The sequence below is a fragment of the Pezoporus wallicus genome, unplaced genomic scaffold (assembly GCF_028554395.1).
Source record: "Pezoporus wallicus isolate ANWC-B61680 ecotype Strahan unplaced genomic scaffold, APGP_CSIRO_Pwel_v1 scaffold_2146, whole genome shotgun sequence".
NCBI classification, from domain to species: domain Eukaryota; kingdom Metazoa; phylum Chordata; class Aves; order Psittaciformes; family Psittacidae; genus Pezoporus; species Pezoporus wallicus.
In genome coordinates this window covers 2,465,213-2,478,145 of record NW_026639769.1, presented here as the reverse complement: position 1 = coordinate 2,478,145, position 12,933 = coordinate 2,465,213, and the positions used below count along the sequence as shown (strand labels likewise).

The 12,933-nt window shown below is 43.1% G+C and overlaps 1 protein-coding gene across 1 annotated transcript in view; it reads right to left on the bottom strand.

Moving 5' to 3' along the window:
* The window catches only part of RHOJ (ras homolog family member J), a 58,485-nt gene extending 47,064 nt beyond the window's left edge, over positions 1-11,421 (bottom strand). The window contains exon 1 of the mRNA XM_057416068.1: positions 10,621-11,421. Within this exon, the coding sequence (XP_057272051.1) occupies positions 10,621-10,795 (175 nt within the window). The 5' untranslated portion in view covers positions 10,796-11,421. The remainder of the gene's footprint in view (positions 1-10,620) is intronic.
* Between the last annotated feature and the right edge of the window lie 1,512 nt (positions 11,422-12,933).

Here is a 12,933-nt window from a genome sequence, read left to right as displayed (position 1 = left end):
ATCACCTGGTTCCAACCTCCCTGCCATGGGCTAATACCTAATTTAAATCTACCCTCTTTGAGCTTAAAGCCATTCCCCCTTGTCCTGTCACTACAGGCCCTTGTCAAAAGTCCAGATTTCTTGTCATACCCTTTAGGTACCAGTAAGCTGAAAGGTCTCCCTGAAGCCTTCTCTTCTCCAGCATGGTCAATCCTAACTCTCGCAGCTTGTCTCTATAGGAGAGTTGCTCCAGCCCTCTGATCATCCTTTGGACTCACTCCAACAGGTCCACATCCTTTTTGTGTTGGGGACCCCAGAGATGAACACAGTACTGCAGGTGGGGCCTCATCAGAGCAGAGGGTCAGAGTCACCTTCCCTGACCTGATGGTCATGCTCCTTTTGATGCAGTCCAGCATACAGTTGGTTTTCTGGGCTGCAAGAGCACTGTCTGCTCATGCTGAACTTCTTGTCAACCAACAGGCCCAAGTCCTTCTCAGGGCTGCTCTCAATCCATTCTCCACCCAGCCTCTTATTTGTTCTTGGGATTGCCCCCACCCACATGCAGGACCTTGCCCTTGGCCTTGTTGAACTTCATGAGGTTTGCACGGGCCCACCTCTCAGACCTGTCAAGGTCCCTCTGGATGGCATTAGATTAGAAAAAGACATTGACTCTGGCTACTTATTGGAGGAAAACATACTGAGCTAAGCTAGCCAGTTCTGAAACAGAGATGGGGAGATTGCTCATAATAAACCCAGTGTCCAAAATAGGGAGGGTCTGGCCTTTGAGGACAAAACTGCTCACAGCAGCTGGACGGCTGCCTACTCTGGAACTGGAGCATGGGACAGTCCTTGAACTTAAAACACATTTTCCAATCTAATGGGATTTTCCTTATGATCTGTTCTCAGCAAAGCAGAATTATTACTGTAAATAGATGCTCTTTTTGTCCCATCTCCCAAGGGATAAAAATTAATGTTATGTTTGAACATGTATGTTTTCCCACTCATTGCTGAAGCTGTTCTTGTCCTTAAAGTCTGCAGAAAGCTGAGCATTAGCAGATATCGTTAATATCACTGCTTCAAAGTTATAGCTGGATGTCTGTGCCAGAGAGTATTTAATAAGTGACATGGCCTCTGTCCCCTCAGAATTTAGTGAGTCATCTCAGGAATCCTTCTGCACTGTGGCAGGATCTTGTTGTCCAGCCCCTCTACACATCCCTCTTTAACTCTTACAGTTGCTTAAGTGCTGCCTCCTATGTTCATGACCGGGACTGTTATTTCCATGATAAACTCACATGCTGTCCTAAATCAGGAGTGAGGATCCTGGTACAGCTCTTCCTCTCCTGCTCCCAAGCTATCACCCTCTGACTGTGCCTCCTGTGCCACTGTGCTTGGGAATATTTTTACAGCTGTCTACCTCCCTCCTTTGGGAGTTGTTTTTTTTTCTTTTTTTCCCAGTGCTTCTCCTGTGAGTGAATGGTTTTTCCATCCTTCCCCTCCCCTGAGACCAGTTGGCACGTTTCATATTTCTGGATTCATTGCTGTGCCAGTCCCCAGGGCAGAAGGGCAAACCTTGGGCAACCTTGCTGCTGGATTTGCTGTTGCACTGGGCCCACACTAAGTCTGGGGAGCTGTGCTAGCTGAAATACCGAGTTCTCACGGTCTTCCGTGCCTTTCCCTTACCTGGGATCCCAGCTACACCACTTTGGCTATGGGGACTAGCTGGGCCCACCACCTCCAGCAAGTGCCACAGGGTGCAGATGGTACTGTGTCCCCCAGGACCCTTCTGAGCCTACTTTCATATGACAACTTTCCATGCCCACAGTGCTATCTGACTAAGAAAAGCGATATCTGACTAAGAAAAGGGCTTTGCTCTTGTTCATAAATCTGTGAATATGTATGCTACAGAAGAAATAAATACTCAGGAAAAATCATCACTGCATAATGAAAACTGCATCCGTTTCAGTCAAAGGTGGTAGCAACCACATGGTTAGATTGTATCCTTGGGCCCTCCCTCCTGTCGCACCTACCTGGCTGTATCCTCACTGCTGAGACATGATAGATGGTGCTCGGGACTGCAGTAACAATGATTCATTCTCAGATACGGCAGAGCTTTCTTGTCCGCGTAGGTACGTGGGAAAGTCATTGGCTGAGGAATGGTGCTTGAGAATGTAGTGCATGTAGAAATTGCACTTAAGATCTAGTCTTTGCATTCAGCCAAGACTGCTGATAGCATGGCTTGTCTTGGGTGAGACAATTCTGAATTTGAATGCAAGTGGTACTGGATAATAAATAAGGTAAATATTTTTTTTTTTTAAGCTTTTAATTATTGGACATTATTTAAAACCCCATTTTCCCTGTTCTTATCCAGGGGAAAAAAGAGAGATGAATGCCAGTTAGTTTCATAAATCTGGTCAAGAATTCATTCACTCAGTGACATTTGGGATAAAACTTGGGGTGGCAATTCATAAAGCTTTCATTCTTCAGTAACTTCTCCCCTAACTTAGCTGAAAGACCCATAGCTTGCGACACAAGAACAACATATCTGAAAGGAGACTTGTGAATGGTCACTCTTAAGAACAGCCTAGAAATATAATAACTTGGATTTTTTCATTGCAAAGATAAATAAGAATTTGACAGGAGATGTCATTATTGTTTAATGACTTTGTCTGAACAGAACAATTGAAGGAAATATGTTTGCTCTTCCTCATCCCTTGCCATTTCCATGATGTCATTAGGTCTGGCCATAACAACTGGAAAGTTAGAACATAGGAAAAGGCACTGCCTGCAGGGCAGAAGATACACAGTGGTGCATGATGATAACGATATGTATTACGAGCACAGACATCAAGATATCAAGGTTTATCAAGAGAACAGAAAATGAGATATAAGTTTTAGTGGAGAAATTTTGCATTGACTTACTCAGTAACTAAGCCATTGTTACGATGATTTAGTAAAAAGGCTGCCATATCTGCAGAGATGAAGGAGTCAGTTTTGTACATGTCTAGGAATTTTTGTTCTTTAGACTTCTTTGCTAAGTTTTTGTTTTTCTTTCCTGCATGTGGAGCATCTGCTGCTGGAAAGTATCTGTATCTACCTGGCTGTCAACACACACCTGTTCGAGCACCATCTGTGAGTGGTTTTGCCTTCTAAGTGGTGTAGAAGGCTGACCACATGAACCGAGCTGATTATTTATTTTAAGATAATGAATGAATGAGATTGTTAGTTCAGTTGTAGAGATTGTCCTGCATGGGCCAGAAGCCACAGTTTCAGTTTTGATTTTCTCAGTTGATGTCACCTCCTGCAATTTTTCCCTCCACAAAGAAGTGGAAGGAAAAACTAAGACTGACTACCTTGCAGTAGTGACAAGGAAAGGGTCATTTTCTCGTCACTTCTGCTGTAAATACTTTTTGTGCTCCATGTCTCTTTGCAGCAGTCCATTGCTACATAAGCAAAATTTCAAAATATATTTGCCCATCCATTTATCAGAAGAATGATTCCAAAAAGTCACTTTCTACAACACTGAGTACAAGAATGCTGGATTGGGCCAAACTCACAGCCCAGGGAGTTAAGTCTTCATCTCTGAGGTAGCAGGGGGCACGTTTAAGATAATTTGCCATTCATCAGACAAAATTTAGGTCTTATCCTGGCCTCTGACAGAAGGTGGTGGTAGCTCACATTTTATTGTGTCTTGCAGAAATCTTTTTCATTAGCTTATGATAGCACTCAATCTCCCTGATATCTGGTCCAATCTTCCTTTTTCCAAACCTTGTTAAAATTTTGTCCTCTGTAACTTCTGTACAGTAATAAGATCCCTGGGTTAATCACATGCCATGCAAACAAATATCTCTTTTTAAGCCACTTGACTTTCTCATCTTTCCAACCCATCCCCTCTGGACTGTGACTGACCTTAAAAAAAAAACCCCATCATAAGACATCCAAACCACTAATACACATACAAATGGTCTAACTCCTCGCTTAGTATTTTTTGTATTTCCTATTGCCCTTCAAACGCCACATAGCTAATACAAACTAATAGACAGAGGGGCTTAGGTGGAATTTAAGGTAGATAAGTCTGGATGAAATAACATGGCTGCTTCATCTATTCCTCTAATTCCCGGCACTATCCTTCCTGATGTGCATTGTAGTTTGCTTATTCTCCACATCTAGTTTTTAGACTGTAAATGTTGTTCATGGGCCAGTGTTCCCTGCTGTGTTTGACACACAAGGATAACTATTTGACTGCTGATACTGGATGAAGAAATGAATTCTCTTCATAGGACTGTAGCAGCTTCTGGGCTGAGTCCTGGGTGATCAGCAGGATGCTGGTGGGTATGTGAAGGATAGGTGGAGAGCTCTATTGTGTCTCTTTGTAACATAAAGTTTATCAGTGTAAAATCAAACCAGGAATGGCAACAGTACAAAGAGAAGCTCTGTAACAAAGCAGAGGTAGGAAGCAGTTCAGGTGCTGAAGACTCCTACCCAGCCACAGCTGCATTTCAGTAATGCCAGGGGACAACAGGGACTTTGTCACCACAGTGCTCAGACCACTGCTGTAGAAACAATCTGCCCTGAGTAAATAGGATTACAAAGCATCCACACACCAGTGTCTCCAAGGGCTCCAAGTGGATTGTGCACCCGCAGGACAATACAGGGATGTGGGTGAGGAAGAGAGATATGAGCGATAGTTATCTCAGGTCTTTGCATACACTAAAACACCTTCAGAAGGAAAAGGTCTTAAGATGCTTGGGGATGTATAAGGTGCCTGTTTCATCTGAATGTGGAATAACCATGGTGATTCAGGAAAAAAGCACCTTTTTTTGGTACGAAGACTGTCTAGTCTTCCTGGATGTGAAAAAGCTTGAGGATCACTAGAACTCCTCTGGTTTATGTGACACAAGACAAAATAAAACCTTCTGTGGGGAATCTAAGAATTAGCAGTTCTGTAAAATTTATCTTCAAAAGAGTCAGCTATGAAAACCTTTGAATTGCACTGGTGGGTTTTTGTTGTGTTGTACCTTCCATGTTTTATTGAGATCCCTCATTTATTCTGGATGATACCAGGAAGATTGGCAGAGAAGTCCTTTTAGCTCCTGAGAAGCAAAATTAAAATATCTGTTCTGTAGCTGCTAGTCTAAATAGAGTCAGATCTTAAAAGAGTCACTGCTTTCTTGTCTCACGGATAAAGTTCAAATCTGTGCCATCAAAACTGGATGAACATTAAAAGGAAAAAAAACCCAAACAACCCACACTGCAAGCATCTGTGCAAATAAACATTACAGCTCTCTTCCAGTGCTATTTATAGCTCTTTCAGTTTAATGACCCCAAACATTGCATGAAGGGTTTGTCTAATTTGCTACCAAAGCTTTTTATAGGAGACAACTGCCTCAAGAATGTGGTAGTGTGAAGGCTCCCACAGCAGCACCCATACAGAAATTGCAAATCTCCTTAGGCAGTCTCTTCCTGTCTAACAAAGTTTCAACAGGGAAATAAAGCAATGGTTTAGGGTTTCAGCCATTGCTTACACATGATGGCAAGCAGGGTTGAAATCGGTGTGAGTTAGCAATCAATTAAAAATAACTAGCACATCAAAAGTGTAGAGAGATGTGCTTTTGTGACTGCAAATAGAGAAATTTGGGAGTTACAGTTCCCATCTGTTTTCTGCAATGTCTTGGTTAGTGTTTCCTCCCACATGGGGAGAAGGTGCAAGGCAAAGCTTCTCAATGCATGAGCTGTCTCCCTTGGGTGCTCCTACCTGCCCCAGGACTGAGAGTGGCCAGCCACTGACAGCGCCATGATCAATAACAGCACAGTTCCAACTGCTCTTTTTCATGCGTGGATGTAAGGAGCACAGATTTGAGTCAGTGCTGTGGCATACAGGCAGGGTTTAATGTATTTATGGATCTGCTATGGGCAAGAGTAGTAGTACTGCTCCTATTCTGATAAAAATGCCAGAGAAAAAGACTCTTTTCTTGCATGGCTTGCCTGACTAGTAAGGCTGTGATCACTACTCTGAGAGACCAGTGAGCACCCTGGCCCACTTCAGTGCAAAGTCAGACAAATTAGATTGAATCATCATTAAAGAACAAAACCCATGTCTGCTAACAGTAATTAACATCTGTCTTCTTCTGTATTGCTTTTAATTTGCAGAGCTTCAGTCATGGCTGAACTATTCTGTATGCTATTCATTAGCTGATCACATGCCACTGCTAATTTTTTTCAAATGGGTTCACTATATAAATGTTCACCAGTTTGTCCCGACATATGAGGGGAGGGAGGGTCATATTTATTCTATATCTACTTTATGAACAGAACAGAATAATTCGAGTTGGAAGGGACCTACAGTGATCATCCGGTCCAATTGCCTGACTACTTTTGAAGCTGACCAAGTTAAAGCATCTTGTTTAGGCCATTGTTCAATTCCTTCTTAAGCACTGACAGGCTTGGGGCATTGACCGACTCTTTGGGAAGCCTGAATATAAACTTATGGAGGAATATAAACTTATGGAGGAATAAATTTCATGCTAAAAATTGCTGGGGTTTTAGGGTTCATGAATACCAAATGGGAGGCTTGGTGGCTGCCTAAGTAACAGCACACATCTCATTTCTTTATTTCACAGAGCAAGCCAGTTAATTTTGGTATTATTAAACCAACTTTGCTAGTTGAATTGAATTATTTTGTTGGTACAACCTCAGCCATAATTAAACATTTATAACCTCACATAGCTAGACACAATACAAGTCACCCCGACTGAGAGACCTTTGCTCATGGAAAATCGGCATCTGATGTTCGAAAGCCAGAATGGAACCAGCATGTTAAAGCATCTACTCACTATCCAAACAGTCTCTATTGTTACAGTTATTGCCAGTAATATCCTGTTTGTCACTAGGATAGCACTTTGGTTTGCCTGCCATAGAAATAGCATTTACTTCGTGGTTAAACCCTTTCAGTGTGGACCTTTGGAAATTCACCAAATGTGAGGGAACCCCAGGGCTCTGATCTCTAGGAAAACCTCTTCAAAATGCCTTGATAGGTAACCAAACTTGTAAACTTCCATACATCCAACAAAATAAACCTTTTTTGTATCCAAATAACAAATTCGCCTTTCCCATCTGTCTGGCATTGCCTCTGACCCTGCTCTACATCCATCACATCCCAAGCCTGGCAACAGGCCCCGAACAAATTTGCTTTTGTGGACTGTGGGTGGAATCTGTGGCAGAATATTACTAGTGTGGAGCTAATAACTGGTTTGGACTTTGGCACAGTGCAGCTGCATGCATGGTGAAACACGAACAGCTTTTCTTCCCAGACAGCACCATATCTGAGTTGTAAATGTTGCATGAGTTGTCTGCAGGAAGCCTGCTCATTCCTTAGGTGAAATCCATCTACTGCCTTTGATTTCTTACAGGGACGTTGGGCCCAAATTTTGTAGTTTTTTTCAAACCCTTTCATGTGAAAGGTACTGAATAAGTACTGTACAGGTCTAATACTGTTGGAGCTCAGCCCTTTGAAATGCTGGTTGCTTCCTCTTGGCCACCCTTGTCAGTATGTTCACCTGCTTCACCTGTCCCATGGAAACCTGCCCAGGGAAGGAGCTAAAAAGATGCAACACAGCAGGGCAAGTACATGTAGCTGCAGGGCCATGAATGGTTAATGCCTTGGCCACAGCAGTGGTGCATCTGGAGCTTTTCCCAATGCTGGGCTGGATAGTATCACTGTCTCCCCCGAGTTGCTGGAGTTGTGTCAGTGAGAAACTACTCTGAGATCACCACTGGAGTCCTCAATTTTTAATGCTTTCCCCTCTCCCTACTTTTTCCATTAGAAAGAAGGAAATTGGTAAATGCCCTGGGACTCACAACCAGGCTGTGACCTGGTGAGGCAAGAGGGAGAGCTTGCTAACGCACCACTGCTGGTAACAACGTGTGGGTGAAAAACCTTCAATGGAAAGTGCAGCTTCACAAAAATCTGTAGCAATTAATTGCTTTTGAGCATTTCCAGCATGGAAGACCAGAATCAAACAGTTTCAGCTTGTTTGGAAAAGTTGAAACAGTTGGATTTGGCAGAGGCAAGGGCAGGGGCAGAAAAACTGGTTCCCTGGGGTAAATTCAAATGTGATTTTACAGAGCCTCAACCACCCTGCAGGATCTGCCCATGTATGAAGGCTCCCTCCATGCCATGGTGCCTGTGGTATCACCGTGCCCATGGTACTGCTGTGCCCATGGTACCGCTGTGCCCATGGTACTACTGTACTACCTTTCCTCTCGACTATGGGCTGCCATGGCTGAATGGGCTGCTGCTACAGAATATCCTGAAGTCTGTAATCTCAGCAGTAAGGTTGCCCCAAGCGAGCTCTTTACTCTCTCAATACCCACAGTATTTTAAATTATGTTCTGTTTTATGCCATGTAATATTTTTATGTTTTATGAGTGGGACTTTTTCTGCTCCAGAAGTAATTTCCACTGCTCAATTCTATGTGCAGTTTTGTAGTGAAATTGGTTTAATAAATGATGGGATTTCTCAAAACCCTGAAATTACATCTTTGATCAGTACTAGTTTTGACCACTGACGCTGAATAGGTTTTTTCTTAGAATAACATGTTAATATACGAAGCTAATTTTTTCCCTTATCTTTCTGAACTTTGTCATTGAAAGCACTCTTAGTTTATATTTATGTGCTGTAAATAGCTGGAGATATTTTAGATGTCTAACTCTTCAAACCCTGAAAATGTAGCTTGATTTCAAACTGCATTTATGCTGCTTTTACCTGATACCCTAAGGAAATAAGGATTACACAGTGACATTCTTCATCTTCCCATCCTTCTCTCAGCCCTCCTCTCTGTCAGTAACTTTTGAGCCCACTGGCAATTTCTACTACTTCTGGCAGAGAGGGAAGGAAATTGAAGCAAGCTCTTGCAAGTCACCTGCAGTTGGGTAGGGAAGAGAAACTCAGCGTAGTGCCTCCACCGAGTGCCAGACTGCCTGTCTGGCATCAGCACCTGTGTGTGTGCACAGCTCCATGGACACATGTGCCCCAACGCTCCACACCAAAACCACCCAGCCACAGGCTGATGCATAGGTGGTCTGGCACCAGCTATTGCACACAGAGGTATTTGCAGGGCACAGAGAGAAAGAAGGGCTGCAACTGGTGTATAGCTGAGAAGCGAAGCTGTGAGGGATAAGAGAGCTCAGCGTTTCACAGGAAAATGGGTGCTGTTGCACTGTAAGTCATAGATTTGCACAGCCAGGCTTCCTTAGGGTTTTTGGCTCATGCAAGTGTGTGTTTAGAACATGCAATATGCTTTCCTATATCTTGTTTGGGTAAAGGTTCTTTTTGTTTTTGTTTGTTTTGTTTTGTTTTGTTTTTTAAATGGCCGTTTATCTGGTGGGAAGGGTAGAGGGAAGAAAGTGTTGCTTGCATTAGAAGTGATGCTGCCCACTCTTGTGGAGGAACAGGACTTCACATTTCCAGATCAGATTCTGCAATTACACAGCTTGCTTGTTTGACCAGTTCATCCGCTAAACCTGACATGAAGCCAGAATGAAAGCAGAGATTTTCCCATTACAGAATACCAAATCTATGATAAGCCATGGCATGAAAATTCAGTTTTTAAGGAGGTGGGGAGAGAATGAGGGAAACTCCAACTGTTGCTGCAAGATAAGCAATGAGTTTTGCAGTGCTTCTAGAATTTGTTTTTCAGGGATCTCATAAACAACAACTGTAAGCCAAAGGAGCAGTGAGAGAAGAAAACCAGCAGAATCTGGGATAGGAAAATTTAAGCAGAAGTTTGAGCAACAGTTTTAGCCTAGCACACCAGCTGCATGGTAACTTTGGACACAGCTGGGTAATGCAAGTAATTGCTACAGAAAGAGGCCTGTGAATATTGTACTTAAATCTGAGTCTGTTTTACACAGCGATGCAGTGAACACCATTGATGATCTTGATTATGTTCATATTTTTTCTTATACTTACAAATTCCCTCACAAGAAAGTACTCAAACCAATCACCACTTCTGCTTTCCTTATAATCAAGTTATAACATTAAAATCTATTTATAGATGGAGTAACAAATGTCTCTGAAAGGAGTTATACTCTGACAGCACAGAAAGAGACTATGTTGGTTTTCTCAAAGATTACTACTTAAATAGGATATATTCTCAAAGATTACCGCTTAAATAGGATATAAATATTGCAATCTATGCATCTTTTGCCATGAGGCACAAGATCACCAATAGCACATATTTTTATGTGTATATACATGTAGTCTTTATAACTGCAGCCTGCAAAGTTCATAACTTCAGAATTTCAGAAGCAAACCAAGAATAAAAATTGAGGGAGGCAGAATTGTATTTGCTGTCCCAAAAACCCAGGGGATTTGACTGCATCCCTAACACTGGTTATTCACCAAAACTAAAATAAAAATTGGAAACAAACAAATAAATTCTCTGAATAAATCCTTCATTGCCCCAAATATATGAGCTGCCATCTAAGCTGCCTGGCTACCACCCAGGCCTGAATCACGTTCTTGGACAAGAAGTAACCCATGCACCCCCTTTGAACAATCCTCTCCTCTCCTTGAGATTCCTTTACCTCACACCTGGCTCTGCTGCAGTCCTCAATTAAACTTCTTTTAAAATGCTTTCTTACCTGCATAGTGGTCAAACACAGTGGGGACATACTCCTCTGGGAAGGCATCATTGGCATAACTCATCAGCAAACAGGTTTTCCCAACTGCACCATCCCCAACCACCACACATTTTAACATCTTCTTCGCGTTATTGCTGCTCCCGTCAGTGCAGTTGTCATTTTCCTTGCAGTTCATTCTTGCTGTTGCTGCTGCTGCCGCTGCTCTTGCTTCTCCCAGGACTTCCAAGTGCACATGAAGGAAAAATGAAGTGCGATTGTATTGACTTTTCCTGAGTTTGGGGGGGGGGGGGGGGGGGGGGGGGGGGCAAATCTCAAACTCAGGAAATCATACTAATGTTTCCAGGCTGTCACAGCCACTTCTAACAATTACCAGATCAGTAAAGAGAATCATCGAGGTGAATAAATTAAATATACAGAGAGAAATATCATTAAAAAGCTATCTGTCCCTTCTTACTCGTCAGAGTCAGGAAATCTTCATCCTGCTTGGGAGTTCTCAGTATTTATTGCGACTTAAAAAATATCAGCAGCCTGCAGCTTTGATTCGCGTTTCCCTTCCTCCAGCTTGGCTGCAGGAATCAGGGATTCCTGTTAAATCCACTCCATTTTCCATTTCATTTCTAACATGGAGGAGAGCCTGGAGGTTTTTAATGGAGTTTTTCCTTTCTTTCTTCAGCTTGCTGTGTGTCAGGAAATCATGGGTTTCCTGCTGAATTCCATATTAGGATCAGTGGGCTTGTGAAGGGCTGCAAACAATGGGAGCTCTGTGTGTATTTGTACTTTGGAGGAACTCTGCCAGGACATGGAGAAAGAAAAACACTAGAGGTCTCTCTGCAGACCCAAGTTTTTAGGCTTCCTGCTCCATCCCGTGCTCCAGCTGCTCTCTGGGCTGCAGCGCTGGGACCGGCCGGGAGGATTTCGGAGAGGCTGTGGAAGTCACGGGTGCTGGACCTACACAGCCAGGCGGGGTACAGGGAGGCTGCAGGCTGTGCTCATGTCTCAGGGTTGTCTGTCGTTCCCAGATGCCATCTCCTCTGATCTTGGATAGATATTTTCTTCCATTTGGGAGGGGAAGAGGGGGAGGTAGAAAGGCAGACAGGAGGTATAGTAGGCAGGTAATAGTTTAAGGTCATCTTTCTGTGTCTATAGCTCTTTAAAGAATTTGTCCTAAAGAATAAATAATTGATCTTTCAATTCGGGCACTCAGGAAGTTTATTTCCTCTCAAACACACGTGCACACACACACACACACACACACAAACAACCAAAAAGAGGGATTTTTTCCCCTCCTAGAGTATGCACGTATATACAGAGAGAGAGAAAAAAAATGTGAAATTAAAAGCAACAGAAATTAAAAAAAAATATAAAAAGTTAAAACACCACATAGCAATCTGTGGAAAACCAGCTTTGAACTATGTGATTCCTGTCCCCTCTCCTACTTTGTTTTGTCATTTCAAGTGCCTCCCAAGTCTTTCTTCCATTTAAATACATAACAATGTATATGCGCATGAGGGGCCAAGCTCCTTGTTCCTTGCACAGGAAAGATTTTGCTATTTCCAGGAGAAACGAGCCATACACTAACATAAACCCCAGTACAGCAGCTCAGCACATCCCACTGGCTGTGTTTCCCTTCCACGAGAATTGAAGGCTTTGAAAGGGGGAAACACTCCCCGCTGGGACTCCACCGGGAAGCACACTGGTGCTAAACGCTTCCGCTGCCTTGCTCATGCCTGCTTGGAAAGAAATGCCCAAAAGCACATACAGGCTTGGAGCAACGCGCACCTGAAAGTGTAAACACCAAAAAACCTTACAAAGAAACTGTCTTAGCCCCAGACTGCAGAAGTAAAACACAACCTCAATAATGAACCTCTTTAACCCCAAACTGTGTGTTCGTCAGTTTTTGGACACTTGATTTAGCTGAACAGGGTGCTGGGCCATCTAGTCTAGATCGTACTTTGCCAAGACAGATTGGACCAGATGATCTATGATTTTGCTGTGAAGGGACACAGCAGACCCACCTGCAGTCTCCCCTGGACAGGCTAAGCCCCACCACTGTCAGAGCTCTTCAGTGATCTAACTGTATGCTGGACATGCTTTGAACACCTTTTCCAAGAAGTGACAGATGGATAAAACATGTAAGCAGTGTTAAACAAGGTTGGTTTATTTACCTGGAGAGCCCCAGGGAGCTTTACTTCCTGTCTCTTATCAGGAGTCTTGGTCATTCAGTAATTTGTGCACAATGTCCCATGTTCTTAATCTTCTTCATGTCCTCTTCTGTGTTGACACCAGGTTTCTCAGTAGACAGTGTTAGGCTCA